The sequence below is a fragment of the Halichoerus grypus genome, chromosome 14 (genome assembly GCF_964656455.1).
Source record: "Halichoerus grypus chromosome 14, mHalGry1.hap1.1, whole genome shotgun sequence".
In the NCBI taxonomy this organism is placed as follows: Eukaryota; Metazoa; Chordata; class Mammalia; order Carnivora; family Phocidae; genus Halichoerus; species Halichoerus grypus.
In genome coordinates, this window is record NC_135725.1 from 61377717 (window position 1) to 61399878 (window position 22162).

Genomic DNA, 22162 nt, shown 5'->3' on the forward strand with positions numbered 1-22162 from the left:
TTGTGTTAAATACAATTTAATCCTTCTTTGATAAATCACAAAGTTCTTTGGTATACTCAGAATCATCATGGTGTACTTAACAAGAAATAAGGAAAAAAGTGATTTTATAAATTTCCAATGTATGCATGTTCATTTTATATGAATAATTGTCTATTTAATTAGAAAAAATGAAAAAGGTCAAGGGTAGATTTTTAGGAAAAACATTACAAATACATGACTGGCAGACATAACTGATTGATAGCTTCTTATATATACTAGTCTTTTTGGTTTGAATATGTGTTTGTATATAATAAGTGAAGGCCATTGTCCTGAGGTACAAATTCTGATAGGTCATCAACTTTTCTTTTTGTTTTAAGATTGCCTGCCTTTGTGTAATCATTTAAAAGGGCATTCACACTATAATATGTATTTTAAGACCTAAGGATGGGTAATGTGAAGAAGATTGTAAAACAACACTTCCCTAGAAAATTTTGTAAGAATTTTGTAGTAGAATCACAATTATAATAAGTGGCCAGAACAAACCCATTCCATCTTAAAATGATTCTGCTAATTAAGTAGAAATTAAAATATTCAATCTTTTTTAGGGTTGGAAGTTTTAAGTGATGATCCTGATTTAGTAAAGGTGGTTGAATCTTTAACTTGTGGAAAGATCTTTGCAGTGGAAATACTTGAAAAAGCGGATATCCCGCTTGTTGTCCTATATGACACCTCAGGAGAAGATGACGTCAATATTAATGCCACCTGCTTAAAGGCGATCTGCGACAAGTCTCTGGAGGCTCACCTTCAGGTAGCACGGTGACCACTATAGTCATCTGTTACACATACTGTAGGGAAGAAAGTTATTGGAAAAGAATGTTACAAATTTTAGACTAGCAATAGATAGGGACAGATCACCTGTGTATGGAGGGAAAAAAGGTAGGGGGGTGCTTGAAGGGGGGGAAATAAGGCCAGAACATAAGCAGTCATTATTAAGAATTGGGTTTTCATTTTATATTCCAGTTTCTACACTAAAATTGTAGTTTATATGAAATTATTTTGCAAAGATAATAGGGGCGGATAATACAAAAGAAGGGAAAATTAGATCCATGAAGATGTTTATTAAATTGTTAGCTTTTACAGTTTTAAAATGTGAAAAACACAAATTTCTTCAAAGAAGGAAATCTTTAAATAAATTATAGAACAGCCACTCTGAAGAATAGGATGTTAAAAATGGTCATTGTAAAGACTTTGTGGCAACACTGGGAAAACATTTGTTTAATAGGTAGAACAACAGTGAATTGTCTTTATATTATGGTTTGACTAAAAAAATGGCCAAAATTAAGGCTTTACTATGATTATAACTTTTAAAAATTACTAAAACTCACGTGGCCGATAAACATAGGTTAGAAAGTAGGCTGATAATGGGATTGATTTTGTGAGAGTTTTTTATTTTCATTTCCATTAATGTTGCAAAAATATGTTTTATGTAATAATGATTTCTCTAAATTAATGGGGGGAAAATAAACCAAAATGAAAGATGTTCTTAGCCTTTAAGGTAATGAAATGCGGTAATAAGTTAATGTATGTAAACTGTCTACTTTGTGCCTGACCCAATGATGTCAGATATTCCTTTTGGAAAGAGAGGTATCCAGATGAGTTTTTCACATTATTCTGTCATCCAATCTGCTCTCCAGCTTACTTAAAAGGTTTTAAAATGCAAAGACAAATGAGATGATTGAGGTAGATACCCCTTAAGTAGATAAGAGCTACGCTCTATTCTCAAGTATCCTTGGCGTGTCCTTTGTTCCAGATTGACGCTATGTACACAAATGTCAGAGTGACTAATATTTGCTCTGATGGCACACTCTACTGCCAGGTGCCTTGTAAAGGTCTGAACAAGCTCAACGATCTTCTGCATAAGATAGAGGACTACTTCCATTGTAAGGTATGGCAGAGCATCATCCACCTCTAAAATTAATCCTAAAATTGCAAACAAGAGGGGTCACTAACTAGTATAATTGTGATTAACTTTTGAATAGTTTGAGGTAGAAGCTGTAGAATGGTGGGTAAGAGCCCCAGACTGCAGAACTGAAAAGACAAAAAAAAAAAAAAAAAAAACCCACTGGTTTCTGCATTATGAAATGAGGATAATAATAGTGTGTATATCCATCCGTAGGACTGGTGTGAGGACTAGTGGCAAGACTGCTTAGCACAGTGCCTGGCAGAGTAAGTGCTCAGCAACTGACAGAGTCGTGATTTACAAGGTAGAGCTGATGATGCTACAGCGCAGCTGCTTGTGACTTTGTCTGCCCGAGCCAGCTGGGTCCTCTGCCTCGGGCAAAGGCAAAACCGTGGAGTTTAGGAGAAGAATAAAACTTCTAGGCATCACTCCAAGCTCTTTCTGGTCCCTGAGAAGCTACCACCTCGGTAAATGTGGTTCTGTGTTTAAATTTATTAATAAGCTCCTTACCCTTTGATTCTAGTATTCTTTTCTGAATCAGGGTCTGTAGAGGTTTTGTTGTAAGGTTCTAAGGTGATGTTCTTACCTCCATTAGGGCATTATAGTTGTAATCCAGAATATGCTGTGGTTTTGAGTGAGTAAACCCTAATACCACCTCAGTCTTGACCCCCTTGCCCCTAGAAGTGAACCCTTCCCTCTAACCTCTGAACGTGCCTCTTGGCATCATCTGCAGCGTGGTAGTTTAGTTGTTTGGGTATTTGTTTGCCTTACCCAGAGTACAGGCTTCTTGAGGGCAGAGGCAGAGCCTTACCAGGTACTGCTAAGTACCTAATTCATTTAGGTACTAGAGTATCTAATCTAGTGTCATACATAGAATAGGTATTCCAAAATATTTGCTGAATCAGGTTAAACTTGTATTCAGACTACAGCCTAGAACAGAGGCATTAGATCTGTAGCTTTACCTCTTTCTGCATTCCAGATGTCTTAGCTGTATCTCAGGGTCATTACTGAAGTTTGGTTTGCTAATCTGTTTTGGAGAAATCAGAGACATCCAGGGAAGCTGACTCCAGTGACTCATTTGCATGCATGTGCTTCTTACCTATGGTGGTGAAAAGCTCTCTTGCTAGTCCCTAGTGCACTGGTAACCTGAGTGGAGACATTGCCTTTGGGGAGAGTAGAAACATTCGCCCTGAACAAGAGAGACCATGGAGGTCCCCAGCTTCAAACTACAGCAAAGACGAGGGTGCAGAGGTCCACGGCTGTGATTTGTTGACATTTCACTGGCACTGATATCCCTATTTGTATGGATAACATTTCTTTTGTTTTGGAAGTAAAATCTCATCTTTGAATCTAAATGTTAAAAGTTGAAAAGAAGAGGCCTTCTGGACGGCTAGCCCAACCTCACTTTCATCCAGGCTCTTCTCCTTTTTGGCAGATTCATCCTCCCTCTTCATGTTTAACTGATGGCATTAGTGCGTGGATGAATCATACTGACCTGCACACTAACGTTTGTAGACATTTTAACAGGGCTGATTTATGAGCTGTGTGCGAGGAGGGAGAGTAGACGGTGCCATCAACAAATGTCTGAGAAACAGGACAGACCATCACCCTCATATACGCACCACCGCGCACTCCTCATGGGGAGCCTGGCTAAGTACGCGTGCACTGGTCGGCCTGAGCCACAGCGATGTTTTTCTAACGGTGTAGCAATCCGCTCCTTACTAAGAGTAATAAAAGTGTCCTGCATTTCTATTTTGTAGCACATGACCTCCGAGTACTTCGTTTCGTTACCCTTCTGTGGGAAAGTCTGCCTCTTCCATTGCAAAGGAAAATGGTTACGAGTAGAGGTAAAATCAGTTACTTGACTTCTTTTCTAAGCTTATTATGAAATATTTTAGACATACAAACAAGTTTTGTGAAAAATGAAATAAGCACCCATGTACTCATCACCATGTGAGAAAGAAAACATGCCCGATGTGGTTGAGGCTCCGTGTCTGCATCCCCTTCTTCTACCCCCACCCTGGGGGAGCTGCCAGCCGACTGGGGTGTTTCTCAATTCCCATTCATTTCTTTATACATTCACTATATTTGTATTTATACATACAAGTTTTTGCTATCTATATATTTTATATAGATACAGTGGAAATACAGAAATGAAAATGTGTATAGAATATTTATAGTAAGACTTAATAAAATATGAGTGAACAGATAAACGTTTATAAAATGCATGTAAATAGTAGAACATATTGATTCTTCTGAAACATGCTCCTTCATTATATGTGAGATTCATCCACGTTGGTGTGTGCCCCTCTTGTTCATTTGTTTTCACGCTCTTTGATTAATAATAGTGTATGAAGATGCCAACGTGATCACTCCATTCTCCTGACAATGGATATTTAGATTGTTTCTAAAGTTTTGTTATGGATGGCACTGCCAGGAGCCTTCCCGTGCAGGTCTCCCAGGATACCCAGGAAGGAATGGAGCTTCTGGGTAGAGAAAGTGCATGTCTTCAGTTTCACAAGATATTGCCTAATGCTCTCTAGGGTCACCCTTTAACCGGGGGTGGGGCGTAGCCCTTTGAGAGTTCTGGCTTCTTGAGGAGGGGGTCTCAGATCCTCCTTCCGTCCTGCCCAGGATGGCTTTGGCTTCAGTGTTCACATACTCCTCTATTTCTAGTCCCTCATAATTGTCTTATTTTCTTGCAAGCACAGTTATGAATTTGAAAAGAGGACTGTTATATTTTATCACATATTTCTATATGTTTTTCAAAGGCAGGTTTTAGATTTTTGTGGCTGCTATTTCTTTCTTTTCTTTCTTTCCTTCTATTTTTGATATCTAGTTTGTCCAATTGCTAAAATTGCAAACTTGGGTTTGATTTTTTTTCCTTTTTTGTCTTTGTTACAGAGGTTCTTTTTTTTCTTTTTTTGCATTTTTTAATTTTATTATGTTAATCACCATATACTACATCATTAGTTTTTGATGTAGTGTTCCATGGTTCATTGTTTGCTATAACACCCAGTGCTCCATTCAATACATGCCCTCTTTAATACCCATCACCAGGCTAACCCATCCCCCCACCCCTCTCCCCTCTAGAACCCTCAGTTTGTTTCTCAGAGTCCATAGTCTCTCATGGTTCGTCTCCCCCTCCAATTTCCCCCCCCTTTCATTTTTCCCTTCCTACTATCTTCTTCTTTTTTTTTAACATATAATGTATTATTTGTTTCAGAGGTACAGGTCTGTGATTCAACAGTCTTACACAATTCACAGCGCTCACCATAGCCCATACCCTCCCCAGTGTCTATCACCCAGACACCCCATCCCTCTCACCCCCCACCACTCCAGCAACCCTCAGTTTGTTTCCTGAGATTAAGAATTCCTCATATCAGTGAGATCATATGATATATGTCTTTCTCTGATTGACTTATTTCGCTCAGCATAATACCCTCCAGTTCTATCCACGTCGTTGCAAATGGCAAGATTTCATTCCTTTTGATGGCTGCATAAGCTCTTGATGGCATACCACATCTTCTTTATCCATTCATCTGTCGATGGACATCTTGGCTCTTTCCATAGTTTGGTTGTTGTGGACATTGCTGCTATAAACATCGGGGTGCACGTACCCCTTCGGATCCCTACATTTGTATCTTTGGGGTAAACACCCAGTAGTGCAATTGCTGGATCATATGGTAGCTCTGTTTTCAACTTTTTGAGGAACCTCCATACTGTTTTCCAGAGTGGCTGCACCAGCTTGCATTCCCACCAACAGTGTAGGAGGGTTCCCCTTTCTCCGCATCCCCGCCAACATCTGTCGTTTCCTGACTTGTTAATTTTAGCCATTCCGACTGGTGTGAGGTGGTATCTCATTGAGGTTTTGATTTGGATTTCCCTGATGCCAAGTGATGTTGAGCACTTTTCATATGTCTGTTGGCCATTTGGATGTCTTCTTTGGAAAAATGTCTGTTCATGTCTTCTGCCCATTACTTGATTGGATCATTTGTTCTTTGGGTATTGAGTTTGATAAGTTCTTTATAGATTTTAGATACTAGCCCTTTATCTGATACGTCATTTGCAAATATCTTCTCCCATTCTGTCGGTTGTCTTTGGTTTTGTTGACTGTTTCCTTTGCCGTGCAAAAGCTTTTTATCTTGATGAAGTCCCAATAGTTCATTTTTGCCCTTGCTTACCTTGCCTTTGGTGATGTTTCTAGGAAGAAGTTGCTGCGGCTGAGGTCGAAGAGGTTGCTGCCTGTGTTCTCCTCAAGCATTTTGATGGACTCCTGTCTCACATTTAGGTCTTTCAACCATTTTGAGTCTATTTTTGTGTGTGGTGTAAGGAAATGGTCCAGTTTCATTCTTCTGCATGTGGCTGTCCAATTTTCCCAACACCATTTCTTGAAGAGACTGTCTTTTTTCCATTGGACATTCTTTCCTGCTTTGTCGAAGATTAGTTGACCATAGAGTTGAGGGTCCATTTCTGGGCTCTCTATTCTGTTCCATTGATCTATGTGTCTGTTTTTGTGCCAGTACCATACTGTCTTGATGATTACGGCTTTGTAATAGAGCTTGAAGTCCGGAATTGTGATGCCACCAGCTTTGCTTTTCTTTTTCTTTTTTTTTTTTTAAGATTTTATTTATTTATTTGACAGAGACAGAGACAGCGAGAGCAGGAACACAAGCAGGGGGAGTGGGAGAGGGAGAAGCAGGCTTCCCGCTGAGCAGGGAGCCCGATGTGGGACTCGATCCCAGGACTCTGGGATCATGACCTGAGCTGAAGGCAGCCACTTAACGACTGAGCCACCCAGGCACCCCAGCTTTGCTTTTCTTTTTCAACATTCTTCTGGCTATTCGGGGTCTTTTCTGGTTCCATACAAATTTTAGGATTATTTGTTCCATTTCTTTGAAAAAAGTTGATGGTATTTTGATAGGGATTGCATTAAATATGTAGATTGCTCTAGGTAGCATTGACATCTTCACAATATTTGTTCTTCCAATCCATGAGCATGGAACGTTTTTCCATTTCTTTGTGTCTTCCTCAATTTATTTCATCAGTATTTTATAGTTTTCCGAGTACAGATTCTTTGCCTCTTTGGTTAGATGTATTCCTAGGTATCTTATGGTTTTGGGTGCAATTGTAAATGGGATCGACTCCTTAATTTCTCTTTCTTCTGTCTTGTTGTTGGTGTATAGGAATGCCACTGATTTCTGTGCATTGATTTTATATCCTGCCACTTTACTGAATTCCTGTATGAGTTCTAGCAGTTCTGGGGTGGAGCCTTTTTGGTTTTCCACATAAAGTATCATATCATCTGCAAAGAGTGAGAGTTTGACTTTTTCTTTGCTGATTCGGATGCTTTTTATTTCTTTGTGTTGTCTGATTGCTGTGGCTAGGACTTCTAGTACTTTGTTGAATAGCAGTGGTGATAGTGGACATCCCTGCCACGTTCCTGACCTTAGGGGGAAAGCTCTCAGTTTCTCCCCATTGAGAATGATATTCGCTGTGGGTTTTTCATAGATGGTTTTTATGATATTGAGGTATGTACCCTCTATCCCTACACTCTGAAGAGTTTCAGAGGTAGAATTTAGTGATTCATCAGTTGCATATAACACCCAGTCATCACATCACGTGCCCTCCTTAATGCCCGTCACCCTGTTACCCCATCCCTCCCACCCCCCTCCCCTCCAGCAACCCTCAGTTTGTTTCCTAGAATTCAGGGTCTCTTATGGTTTTCCTCCCTCTCGATTTTCATCTTATTTTATTTTTCTTTCCCTTCCCCTATGTTCATTTGTTTTGTTTCTTAAATTTAACATAGGAGTAAAATTATATGGTATTTTTCTTTCTCTGACTGACTTAATTCACTTAGCATATTACACTCTAGTTTCATCCACATCATTGCAACTGGCAAGATTTCGTTCTTTTTGATGGCTGAGTAATATTCCGTTGTGTATCTATACCACAACTTCTTTATCCATTCATCTGTCGATGGACATCTGGGCTCTTTCTGTTTTTTGGCTATCGTGGACATGGCTGCTATAAACATTGGGGTGCATGTGCCCCTTTGAATCATTATGTTTGTATCCTTTGGATAAATACCAAGTAGTGCAATCCTGTGTCATAGGGTAGTTCTATTTTTAGAGTAGCAGCATTTTGTAGAGCATCTGACAGCTTGAGTTTCTTCCTGTGTAGCATCAGGTTCTGCCTTTTTGGCAAAATACCTTTTTGGTGTATGTCAAATACTTTAGATAAATATCTAGTATTATTTTTGTTTTTCTATCAAATTGTGCAATGTCTGCCTTGGAGGTAGCAAAAGTGGTCATTCTCTTAGTGATGCGTAGAAAGTTAGGGAAGGGAGAATGATTAATGAAAAGCAGATCCTGTGTTTAAATGATGTAATTGTTCTTGACATTGTAACTTGCCTAAGCTTTATTTAGTGCCTACACCTTCTGAACTTACTCCATACATCCAGCCAACGCTATTCAGTGGCCGTCACTTCCTCTTTCCTCCAAACCCATCCCGAGTGGTCTGCATTCACTTTCTGTGCCGCCTTCCAGCCAGCTCTCAGCCACTGCTGCTTGACTTCCACCTGCTTTCCAACAGCCTATTCTTGCAGCAGCAGCTTAGCTGCATAATTCAACCAGTGTCTTTCAGGGCTTCTCTTACCAGGCCTCTGGGCTGCACTAACAGTGTGGAGACTTGTAATTCCCTCCTCACTAGGCTATCATGGTATCAAATCCTCCTAATTTTCCAAAGGATGTTCTACTGATTGCTTCTCCTATTTTTCACCCAAACCTGCACCCCACCTGCACTCTGCAGCGTCAGTGTCGATGCCCCCAACTCCTGTCCTGCCTCACGGTTCTTCTCAGCCTCTGCATCCTTCTAGGCAATGCCATCTCGTTGCTTCAGTTACTGTCTTGGTCCTCATGACTCCCCAGTTTGTTTTCCAGCCCTTGATGAGCTTTAGATTTAGGCAAAATCCAGCCTGATTGTCCATCTTGCAAACTGCTCAAGCTCTGCATGTCTGAAACCAAAATTATCTTTCCCCATCCTTTTTTCCTCCTATGTCTGTGTTTTGGTGGTACCTCCATTCATGCAACCATTCAGCCTGCTCCTGAAGAGTTATCTTGGATTCCTGCATTTTCCTCAGCCCCCAGTGCAACTAATCACCAAACCCTGCCATTTTCACAGCTTTGTCGTTTCTTGCCTAGATCGCTGGAATACCATGGTTCCTCTGTCTTTACTCTTATCTTCCTCCATTCAAGCTCCATGCCACTAGAGTGAGTGACCCAAAATGTAAATAATAGCAAATAATAATACATCCAACTTTTAATGAGGCTTATTATTTCCCAGACACAAAAATTTTTTTAAAATATGACTGATTTCACTTAATCTTCATAAAGCCCTATGATCCCCTTCTTACTAATGAGGGAAGTCATTCAGCTAGAAAGTACAAGCTGAGATTAAAACCAAATCTGTCTGATTCCAAAGCCCTTACCCAGTGTTATCACCAACAATATGTGGCTTCTTATAAAGACGACGATCTCATTCTTCTCCTTAAGACATGGCATTGGCTTCTACTCATCCACAGGGTAAAATCTGGTTCTTTAAGACGTAATGTCTGGCTCTCCAGGACCTTGCCTTTACCTTTCTCTCAGCCTCATTCCCTGCCTTGCCCTGCCTCTCACTTTACATTCCAGCATAACCAAAATGCTTGTAGCCACCACACGTAAGAAATATGTATGTCTCGCCCATCCTTTTCCCTGTGTTTGAAATGTTCAGATTGCCCCTAACTAGACTCTTACCAACCTAGTTTACTCCCATTCATCGTGTAAAGTCCAGCTGAAATTGTGATATTTATGAAATTTTAATTTGTGAAAAAGGAAATACAAATGTCCAGTAAGTATGATTATTTCTCAAAAGAGCAAAAATTTACACAATTTAAGTTATCCAGCCAAAAGGTTTGTTTGATAAGTCACAATGTACCTGTATGATAGACTTATGTAATATTAAAATGATATAGAAGAAAATGACATGAAGTATTTTTGAGACATTTAGTGAAAAGTAGCCAATTATGAAATAGTATATGCAAATACGTTCTAATTTTTATAAGTCTAATTCTTTATACATGTATGGATAAAAGACTAGGAGGATAATTGTAATCTGTCATAGATTATAAGTGATTTTCATATCATTCTTTTAAGTATCTAAATTTTCTATGATAAAGGCATTTTACTAATATAAGAAGAAGAAAGTACATTTTAAAGGAAAGTACCAATTCTAGGCATTCCCTCCTCCTGAAAACTTGCCCTAAAATCTACCTCCTGGCTGGGTCAGGTACCCATTCTCTATGTTCTCATAGTACCTTGTACATAGCTTTATTATTGCCCTACTCCATTATATTCTAATTATATATTTGTGTCATCATCTGTCATGAGACTAGCAACTCTTTGAGATGTGGAAGTATATGTCTCTGACCAGTTATGCCTAGATATAAGAAGCATTCATTATACACCAGCCATACCAATACATGTGTTCAGGATATATGTTTGAATAAAAAATACATTTTAAGATATTGTTTTAATATTGTTTGTGTTTATCATCATCTTAAGAGATTAAAAAGTTATGCTATTAATAAAGCATTTTTGTTGGAGCAGTAGAAAAAAGCTTTACTTTTGGTATGTCTGACTTCCATGCCAAGAGTAGTCCAGTTCGTGACACTCACATACTGAAAGCACCACCATTCTTAAGGTGGCAGTGAGAGCAAGTTGTAGGTATGAAGTCCCTGCCCACATAACCATCCTGATGGGGCTGTATTTGGCAAATGCGAACTATATATCCAATGATGGCAGATATCACATAGGCTTATTAAGGGAAGTTTGGACATTTAAAGGTATACCCAGAATCTTATATTGTATTGTTGCCATTGGATCACAGGTAATTATTGCTTTGACTCAGTATGTAATTTTCCCATTTTTGAATTATTAATTTGGACTTATTTTACCTCTCTATGACTTTCTGAGTTTCAAGTTCCTAGGACAAATGATAAAAATTGTCAGTGGGCTTTTTGACAAAGCTATAAAATGCCAAAGTATGTTATTATTTAAAAATGTATGGTATTTACCTATTATAAGAAAACTTCTGTGTCTGAATTCTCTCTATTCCTTATTTCCTCATTGCTAAGACACAACAGTTTTTTTTCTCATATTTTAATATTTTGGAGAACAGACTGCATCTTTAATCAATATATAATGGTGTATCAAATTGTTTTATAATCAATAGTGTCCTAGAATTGTGAACATTGTAAATATTACCATATTTGTGCATTTTATTGATTATTATTAGTTTAGTGATTACTACTGATTAAATTTTTTAACAATTCAATGTTAAAATCAAATATATTCTAAAAGAATACCTATTGAGTAAATAGGTACATTTTAAAATAAGAAAATTTACAATCAGAGAAAGTTATTATTTGATCTCACTCATATGTGGAGTTTAAGAAACAAGGCAGAGGATCATAGGGGAAGAGAGGAAAGAATAAAAACAAGATGAAACCAGAGAGGGAGACAAACTGTAAGAGACTCTTAATCAGAGGAAACAAACTGAGGGTTGCTGGAGGGGAGGGGGGTGGGAAGATGGGGTGGCTGAGTGATGGACATTAAGGAGGACAGGTGATATAATGAGCACTGGGTGTTATATAAGACTGATGAATCCCTGACCTCTACCTCTGAAACCAATAATACATTATATGTTAATTAGTTGAATTTAAATTTAAAAATAAAAAGTAAGAAAACTTAATGAACACTGATAGTCTTTGTTGCTTCTTATATGCATTTTAGAGTTATACAAAATGTAATTGCACAGAAGTGTTTTGGCCTTTTGGATATGCTTATAAATTAACCAACATTTATCTCATTGCAGATCACGAACGTTCACAGCAGCAGAGCTCTTGATGTTCAGTTCCTGGACTCTGGCACTGTGACATCTGTGAAAGTGTCCGAACTCAGGGAAATCCCCCCGCGGTTTCTACAAGAAATAATTGTGATCCCACCTCAGGTACTATATGTTACAAGCTGGGAGATTTGCTGGAAGGGATTTGGCTGTATTTGTAGTTGTGTTGTGAGATGCCCTCTCAGTTTTGATCTTGATAATGAGTGAAGTCCAAGTTGGTAACAAAATTGGAAATGGCCAGATGTGGTTGTTCACTGGTTTTCAGATGTAAAATTTGGCCAACTTAGACAAGAAGACCAGTCAGACTTACAGAATATCATTTGATAAATGTTTGTTTTCAAGTATGCCGCGTCATTAGGCTAAGTTGTCCAGTTAGAGATTCCATTTTACTAATGGGATGCCAGTGCTGACTTCTATACAGCTTCAAGATCTTATAAGAAAATTCTTACTTCCAGAGTTCTTAGCTTAATTAAGTGGCCATTCTCTTAAGAAATCTATATTCAGGGGTGCCTGGGTGGCTCAGTCGTTAAGCGTCAGCCTTCGGCTCAGGTCATGATCCCAGGGTCCTGTAATCGAGCCCCGCATCGGGTTCCCTGCTCGGCGGGAAGCCTGCTTCTCCCTCTCCCACTCCCCCTGCTTGTGTTCCCTCTCTCGCTGTGTCTCTCTCTGTAAAATAAATAAATAAGATCTTTAAAAAAAAAAAAAAAAGGAAATCTATATTCAACCATTTTCTTATATGACTTTTTCCCCATAGATTTGAGTAAAAAGATTAATTTCTGCCTAATCTTCCTCTATTAATAAAAATTCAGATAATAAGAATTTTGCATTATTTTGAATTAAAATTGTTAAGAACTATTTCCTACCTTTAGGAGAAATAGAGGATTTTGTACAGAAATTAGTAGTTTTTTGAATAAAGTTATCCAACATTCTATCATTTCAAAAGGCCGCTTGACTTATATTTGCCAGAAGATACCTTATACCATCAAAATTCTGTGGATTAAAAAGTGGTTGACCATAATTAGCGTGGCTTTTGTACCTTCTCTCCTGTCACCACTGCCTTTTCTAAAATGACTCTTACAGAAAAGCTGTTGAGCTTGTGTTGAAGCCAGTTTTCAAAATCACTTTTATTGCTGCTCAGCCACAATACTAAAACTTGTTAAATGCCACTTTCACTTGGTAACAGCTCTGGCCTCTGTTCCCCTTGTTGGAACATCCACCTGGGGCCAGCCTTACCTGGAAAAGGCACCCCAGCTGGAGGGGAAAAGGCATCCATCCCTCTGCCTCCGACTGCCGGGAGCGTTAAAAGCCACTCCAAATTTTTTTCTATTAATCCTGCCTAGATTTGTTATTTCATAGATATGAAGTTGGGGGAACCTTAAGAGCCCGCGGGGCCAAGCCTCTGGCTGACAGCATCTCCCCAGGAGGTCTAAGTCAGAATAGCAAACTGATGGCCTGTCGGCCCAGGCTGACCTATAAATATTGGGTTTGGGCTCTTGGCTGTTATAGGGTTTTATTTATTTATTTATTTATTTATTTTAAGATTTTATTTATTTGACAGAGAGAGACACAGCGAGAGAGGGAACACAAGCAGGGGGAGAGGGAGAGGGAGAAGCAGGCCTCCCTGAGCCCAATGCGGGGCTCGATCCCAGGACCCTGGGATCATGACCTGAGCCGAAGGCAGACACTTAACCACTGAGCCACCCAGGCACCACTGTTATAGGGTTTTAAACTGTGAATTGGTTACCAAGATTTAAAACTCAGAAAATTTCACACAGAAATCCTGACTTCCAGCTTCTCCTGACAAACTAGAAAATCCGACTATATTGAGCACTGTCCTTAATTGGACAGTGCCCTGTGGGAGCTTGGGAGTGGCATTCTGCTTTGCACGGCCCCTGCTCTCCAGTGTGCTAGCTCCATCTGGCCCATCTTGCTCCCTCGTTGCCGCCTGGCCCCTGCAGGCATGAAGAGAGTGCTCTCTCTGCTTTAAGTGACCTCCTCCCCACCAAGAAACATCCCTCATCCAGGGGGCATAGTGAGAGACCTGGAGCTCCCGAAGAAGAATAGGACTCAAAGAGGAAAGAAGGAGTCCAGGAATCCTGAAAGTAGGTTTCTTCCCTTCACAAAATTGCCTCAAACAATTCAAGGCTTCCATGAGACAGAAGGGAGTCCCTAAGGTCACCTTTTAACTCCCTGCTGAAGCCATTCTACAGAAGTTTGTGCAGTGGTGGTGGGAGGTAAAAGGCATTGAGGAAAATGAGGCATCTAGGTATCTATGAATTTCAGTTTTTCTTACCCTCCTTACCTCTCATTACAACCTCCTTCCAAACATGACCACAAATGTCTGGCACCCACAGGTACTCAGGAACTGCTGAATGAAGCATGTCAGCCTCTGAAAAGATTTTTGCAACCAAAGTCATTTCATCCAAATGACACTTCATTTTTTCAGTTGCACTTAGAGGGAAGACCTAAATATAAGTCCCAAACCTGTCTTCACAACTTTGTGATCTGATGCAAGTTAGTTCTCTGATTCCATTTCACCATCTGTAAAATGGGGTCACAACATTGACCCGTCATGCAGAAGTATCGTAGGATAAGTATGCGAAGTGCCTGGTGTGAGCCCTGGCTAGTAACAGGAGTAAAGACAGCAGAGGAAAAATAAGCAGAGCCAGGAACATAGCAGACACTCCAACCCAAGAGCTCAATCATCCTTAGTAGCTATCCCTGGTGCTTGCTTTCTATCTTAGCAACATCTGACTTATAGGAAAATAACATTGATGTTACTTATCAGTACCTATTTTAAGATGGTGTGTTTGCTTTTCCCTCACGTTTTCTTTCCAGGCTATCAAGTGCTGTTTAGCAGATCTGCCACAGTCTATTGGCATGTGGACACCAGATGCTGTGCTTTGGCTGAGAGATTCTGTTTTGAATTGCTCGGACTGTAGCATTAAGGTTAGTTCTCTTGAGACATTCGGAAAGGGAGCTGTCAGCCGGAAGGGCTTGTTTGTTTCTCTGTGAAGGAATCTTATCTTACCATAAACTGATGCTTTCAGATCTGACACATTTTCATAGTTAAGAGATGGGTTACATTGGTTTTTATTTAAGAATTTATCGTGTATCTCCAATATTATTTTTAAACCCTTTATATAATTTTTCCACTATTAATAAGGTATCAGAGATAGTTCTCTGCTATTTTGCTCCATGATAAAGAATTAAGTTCCCAACAGAGGGACCATCTATCTCTTGATAAATGTTTCTAAAGATCATTTAAATAGTCTTCTATTTCTTTTTTTTTCTAAAGTAGAATGACTTATAAGCAAATCATTTGCTTATAATCCTGTTTTCTGCCTTTAAAAGTTTACTTAAACTGTTTTATTTCACAAGCCCCTCTTTCTTTTTCTGTACTTTTGCACTTTTATATCAGAAACATTGGTCTTATTTCCAAGAATAGAAATGTAAGATATTTCTCTGTTTTAACTAATGAAAACAATGTTATTTTATATAAGCATTTAACAATGAAATGTCTTTGAGAAATATCTTCATGAAAATCTCTAAATTATTCTAGCTCACGTGGATTTTCTTATGTTTATACAATTATACACTTAATTACCATTTTATACTCTTCAGTTGCCACATGATAAAGAATATTGTTTTCTCAGCTATGGTTTAAGATCTTAAAGCCAGAGTATTTGGTACTCAATAAAAATGTTTTTTAATGATTGATTTTTGAAATGGTACTTCTGTATCATAAATGTCAAAATAAATTAGCAGTCATTCATTCATACCACCTTGAAGTGCTAATTAATTTAAATAGATTCATCTTGCTAGGAGAAATATTTTTAAGTAAATTACTATAGATGGCTTGCTTTGTCTCCCTATCTCAGACCTCTGTTCCTGCCTTTCAATCCCAGCCCTATTTGGTAAGAGATCAATGTGGCTGGAAGCATCTTATTTTTGTCATTCCCAGGGTAAGCCAGAGGAGCTGGTAAGAATTACCAGGCACCCAGCCCTTTGGGACACACAGCAGTACAATCCCAGTTGTCAGTCTATAGGATTCCTGTACAACACTCACCCCTCTGGCAGAAAGAAGTAGCCAGGTAGACAAAGGTCTCCTGTGCAAAGGGGCAAAGCTGTAATTTTGACCTATTCAGTGTAGCTTTTTCCCTCTTTTTCTCCCTCCCATAAGAGGTTCCCTTCCTCCATGTAAACTGGGGAGGGGGCCAAAGAAAGGGTGAGGGCAGATATTAAGACCAAACAAGGCATTTGGACCAGAGGTCCCCAAGGGTATGGTGAATATCAAAGCTTTATCCCTTGCTTCCCAGTCTGAGGGTGCACCAGCCTAGGTGGAAAGCACATGGAACATCTTGCCATTCTTGTGATTAGTTTTTATTGTTGAAGCTGGGAGATGAGCACATGAGGATTCATCATACTGTTTTTTTTTTTTTTTTTTACTTTGAGTGTTTTTAAATGTCATTAATAAAAAAAAGCTTTTAATCATGATATGTAGACTCCATCTCAGTGATAATGACCTCTAGTGGGTTTACAAGGGATCCTCAGTTTTTAGAGGTTAATGAGGTTTTCATTTCCATAAGCCAGCTGCTGGCATCTAGACTGTTTGGACTTATGAGCCTATTTACTACTACAGCCGTGATAGATAATTTATCTTACCTTAAATAAAATAAATTTTAGCAAGTTGGGGTTTCGTGCAAAATACTGTGTTTTAATATTTAATGTTAATATTATAACTGCCCCTTGGAATTTAGTGTGAACTTGGACTTGTAGAAATGTCTTATGTGTTTTCCATAGGTTACAAAAGTGGATGAAACCAGAGGCATCGCACATGTTTATTTATTTACCCCCAAGAACTTCCCCGATCCTCACCGCAGCATCAATCGGCAGATTACAAATGCAGACTTGTGGAAGCACCAGAAGGATGTGTTTTTGAGTGCTGTATCCAGTGGAGCTAGCTCTCCCCACAGCAGAAGTGGTGGCACCCCCGTTCCGGGCAGCACTGGGGAGAATTTCAGAAAGAGCCTCGCAGATGCCATCAAGAAGTCCCTGGTGGAGCACAGCAGCTCCTCCTCCACAGAGGAGCTGCCACCTCCTGTCCACCTGTCGAAGCCGGGGGAGCACATGGATGTGTACGTGCCGGTGGCCTGTCACCCAGGCTACTTTGTCATCCAGCCCTGGCAGGAGATACACAAGCTGGAGGTTCTGATGGAGGAGATGATTCTGTACTACAGTGTGTCTGAGGAGCGCCACGTGGCCGTGGAAAAAGACCAAGTGTATGCCGCAAAAGTGGAAAATAAGTAGGTTCCTGGACAAAGCCTTTTATTCTACTAAGAAAAATGTGTAGAGCGATACCAAGAGTCCTTAATCCCTGCAGGGGGACTTTGAACTGCACAAATGGAAATTTTGAATGTGAAACGAGACTAATGAATTATGCCCTTTTTTAATATTTGAAATGATGTCATTTATCTAAAAATCTAGTGACCATATATGAAATTCCTGTTAAAACCTAATTATATCTAAAATGAAGGTTTAAATGTTTTTTCTACTTTTCTATTAGACAAAATATTGTTTATTGAGAAAATAACTTTTTTAATAGAATGACTTTTACATTTTAAAAACTAAATGCTTATTATAGAAAATTTAGAAAATACAAAAAGGTATAAGAAAATCAGCCACACATAATAACCTTTGTTAAACTACTTACTTATTTCTTCTAGTTCTTTTCTATATATATTCATACAATTGGCATAGTATTTATTATTATATATAATTCTATACCTACTTTTTTCACTTCACATAATCCTGGGAACATTTTTCCATGCGATAAAATTTCTTCATAAACATGTTTAATAGTCCGTCATCTAGAGAAATCATAATTTACTTACCGTTCTCTTATGTAGGTTCTTTTTTTTCTCCTAGATGTTTCACTATTGTAAATAACAATGAACATAAATCTTTGTTCACATCTCAGATTATTTATTTCTGAGGTAGATTCCTAGAAGAGAAATCACTTGTTTAAAGATTACATGATTCTTGATATATGTTGTCCATTGCTCCTAGAGAGCTTACCACCTTTTATAAGGTGCAACAGTGCGTAGTTCACTGCTCCGGCCTTCGGACAGTGAGTACCACAGTTCCTCATTTGTGGAGCACTGTAGTCCGTTTTCTCACAGTTCCCATTCGGATCCACATCCTCCTTTCCTGAAGCCCTCCAGTAAGTGCGGGTTCCAACCCAGGGAAGCCCAAGCGCTACACTGTCTGCCCTACAAGGTCACAAAAGCCCTGGCCCAAGGAACAACCTACCCGTGTCCTGTCTCCTTTGCCGCTTTCTCAGGAGAACTGACCAAGCTTATTTGATGATGCCACACACAAAGAACTGTTCCCCACAACACACACACACACACACACACCCCAGAACTCAGTTTAAAAGGTCAAACTGCTTCTTTTATTTTTTTTTATAGAATGCTTTTGTTCATTCCTAAGACATCAAGCATAGGCATTTGTAAAAATTTTGTTATTTTCATGAGAGGAAAAAAACCCCAATTTTTAACTCTTAGGAGTGAAAAGTATCATAGCTCTCATTTTAAAAACTATTCAGCTTCTATGTCACAAGCTTTTCATCTTCAAAAAAAAACATTTTTACAATGTCACGTTATTTACAGCCGTAAGCATGCATGGGTTTAATTCCACCCGGGAACATCATTTGTGTCAATTTGCCTACATCAGAACTCGTCACAGAATAATTTAACCACAGTTAAAATGAAACTAATGTTAACTGTTATCTGAGGGGCAGATTAATGGTGCTTAGCAGTGGGGAGGTCCTACTTGGGGGCAACGGTTGTGTGGGGCAGGAGAACCCCTAAACTAGAGACCCATAGTGTGGTGCTTCAGACTCGACCTCCTCCCCACAGGGGTCCAACAGTCCTGCTCCAAGGCTCTGGGACTTTAACCAGCTAATCTGTCTCTAGATCATCAAGGATGTCTTATATATGAGAACAGATTATCCGATATTTTCTTAAACTTCATGAACTGAATCAGTGTAAAGTATAAAGAGTTTCTATCTTGCCTATACCCCAGGACTATTTACTAAGCCCTGTTCCCAACTGTGGTAAATTAAGGCTTAGGAATTTCAGATACACTGTTGATTGCAGTGGTTTCCAAATCCATCTTGGCTAAGAAGAGCCAAAATTCTCCTTCCTCACCCCAGACATCCTGAATCAGAATCTCTGGGCGGTGGAACCCCAGAATCAGTGTTTTTAACAAACTTTCCAGATGATTCACAAGCGGCCTTGTACTGAAACTGGTAATCTAGTGCAAACAGAAGCCTTTAGTTAAGCTATTAGTGTTGAAAATTAAAAGCTACAGAGAAGCATGACACATAAGTCCTCTGCTAGCTCTCCCCTTGCTGCTCCGTCCCTCTTATTTACACACTAAAAGTACAGTCCACCAGCATTTGCCTTGTACAATTTAAAGACGATGCTAGAGGCAGAAACCAAATATTTTTATCTCCTTTTGCACTTACACAGTCTGACGTGCTTATATTTACACAGCTTATCTTCATTTTAGTAATAATTATAATAATGATGATGATGGCTACCATTTGCCAAGCACCTGTGATGTGCCTAGTCATGTGCTAGGCACTTTATATATACAGTTTCTGCAAGTGACTTAAAATTAAATATTGCACATGAGATAACTGAGGCTCAGAGAGGTTAAATAGGAGCCCAGGATGACCCAGCTGGACCATGGCCGCAGGGGGGACTCCAGCCCACGTCTGTTGGTCCCCAAAGTTCATATACTTATTATAATACCTTTCTGTGACTCATGGATTATTGCTTGCTGCACTGTGGGCTTATCTCAAGGTTTCTGGAGTTTTCTCCCAAAGCCCCCAATCACTAGTGTCCAAAATTGGCCTCTTTGTAGCTTTCTTACTAGAGTTCACCCTATAGCAGCTCTGGATGTTTCCTGGACCCATTCTCCACCAGGGTGCTGGAGAATCAGTCCAGTCTGGCCAGCCCCAGCCCAACAGTGTGTTGCAGGGAAGGGCCTGCTGTTGCCCTGGGCTTGGGGCTTATGACTAATGAACCTGTTTCAGAGGGTGGCTGGGTCTGCCATCCAAGGCGGAGTCCACTTCACACCATGCAGGAGTGGAGGCTGCCTCCATAGATGCTTACCTTTTAGATGTTACAAACAATCTTCCTTCCCTTAGTTTAGTAATACTCTTCAATCATGTCCTCAAGACTACAGGACTTTAAGATGGCCCTTCATATTTTAACTTAAAGTCTAAGCTTTTCTAATTGTAATGACGATGAATGTAGGCCCAGAGGAGAAAAATACATTCATGTGAATTTCTTTCTGGTGCCTCGAACTCCAGATCTGAAACCATGTTCTTCTTCCCCCATATTCTCCTATCCTGTCCAGGTTCTTTATTCTGGGCAATGGGTTGGACTTTGTGTTTTGTTTTATTTTGTTTTCCAGTGTCCTCACTTGGCATGACTAAAATTGTCACCTTTGCATTCAGAATGTTTTGTAATCTCTTCCCACACTCTCTTATTTCCTCTTCCTTCGCACGTTCCTCCTCCTTGCTCTCCTGTGGTGTTTGCTCCACTCCCAGTTGCCATGCCCTGTAGAATCTTCTGTGCTTTTTCTTCTCATGTGTGTCTTCAGCCTGGCAGGTTCTGCTTACCTCCCTCTGCCCATCTTCCACACACGTCCATCCCTTGTCTCAGACCTGTGGCCACCTCTATCTCCCTGTCGGAGTGGAGGGATCTCCCTGCCTTGTCCCGATCAGCCTCCATCTGTTTAGAGTCTGTTTAGTGGTGGTTGCTGGTTTCTGTGTTTGGTCTCCTGCACTAGTTCCACGATGCCTATAAACAGGGGTTGAGTGAACAGACTCCATCAAATGAGCCAGTGGCAAAGCAGAGAACAGTAACCTTTGGGGTAAGAAGCAGCAATTTCTTTTAAAACCTCGATGACAGTACAGTTCCATATTTCGATAAACATCATTTACATTAATTTTTCTTTTTATCATACATTGTTACCCATAAAGCTGATGTTGACTTTGTGTACTTTTCCTTCCTTTTTAATCCAATGTACATCTAGGTGGCACCGGGTGCTTTTAAAAGGAATCCTGACCAACGGGCTGGTGTCCGTGTATGAGCTGGACTATGGCAAGCACGAACTCGTCAACATAAGGAAGGTGCAGCCCCTGGCGGACGTGTTCAGGAAGCTGCCCTTTCAAGCCGTCACAGCTCAACTTGCAGGTAATTTCTGCAGGATTCGAACTTGTGCCTCCACACAGTGTATAGTGTCATTTTGTCCTGGGCCCTCGGGGAGCACACAGTTACTGGCCCTATTGATGTAACTTTTCTTTTCTTTTTTTTTTTCCCCTTTGGCAAACAACTTCCTGGCCCTACTGGAAATAATTTTTAATCATCTCTCACCGTCATGCCCTCCTACCGTATCTGCCGTTCTATTTTTCCGTATTCCTTTCTGTCCGTGGTCTCACATAAGGGTGTATTCGTAAAGCTGTCATCTTAGCACAGGGACAGTCTTCCATGCTGCTTTCTTCTTTTTTTAGCATTTTTTTTTTTTTTTGTCCTAACTACTTTTTGAGTGTGTGTTTGATGGTCTTGATAATGATTTTTAATAGCTGCAAAAGATTCTGTCTAATCAGTATTTCCCTTTTGTTAGGCCTTTAGGTCATTATACTCTTATTGTAATATTATGAAAACACCTGCAGCTAAGTATACTAGCCAAAACAAACACAAAAACAACGAAACAACGTCAGTAACCAATAGGAGGAGCACACTGCTCAATTAATAGGTGTTAACGTTGTATAAATTATAATACAAATACATAATAGGTTTCCACAATTAGAAAACATTCCTAGGTCATAGAATATGACCATCTTTGGGGCACCTGGGTGGCTCAGTCGTTAAGCGTCTGCCTTCAGCTCAGGTCATGATCCCAGGGTCCTGGGATTGAGCCCCGCATCGGGCTCCCTGCTCCGCGGGGAGCCTGCTTCTCCCTCTGCCTCTCTTTCTCTCTGTCTCTCATGAATAAATAAATAAAATCTTTAATAAAAAAAAAAGAATATGACCATCTTTATGGCCAAGTGAGTCTCCAGTTGCATTGCAATTAACAGCATGCAAGTATGTGATTTCACCACATTCATACGGCGTATTGACTATTATTAAAATCTGAGGTTGTTGGGGCACATGGGTGGCTCAGTCAGTTGAGCGTCCAACTGGTGATTTCGACTCAGGT

General features: G+C 39.8%; 1 protein-coding gene across 5 annotated transcripts in view; it reads left to right on the plus strand.

Moving 5' to 3' along the window:
- Positions 1–22162, plus strand: part of TDRD7 (tudor domain containing 7) — a 75937-nt gene that overhangs the window by 51060 nt on the left and 2715 nt on the right. For 4 of the 5 annotated variants that reach the window (XM_078061492.1, XM_036100520.2, XM_036100523.2 and 1 more), the window contains 7 exons: positions 585–787; positions 1790–1924; positions 3700–3786; positions 11855–11989; positions 14723–14833; positions 16688–17190; positions 20996–21156. In XM_078061492.1, the coding sequence (XP_077917618.1) occupies positions 585–787; positions 1790–1924; positions 3700–3786; positions 11855–11989; positions 14723–14833; positions 16688–17190; positions 20996–21156 (1335 nt within the window). The remainder of the gene's footprint in view (positions 1–584; positions 788–1789; positions 1925–3699; positions 3787–11854; positions 11990–14722; positions 14834–16687; positions 17191–20995; positions 21157–22162) is intronic. The other variant, XM_078061494.1, reaches the window with a different exon arrangement.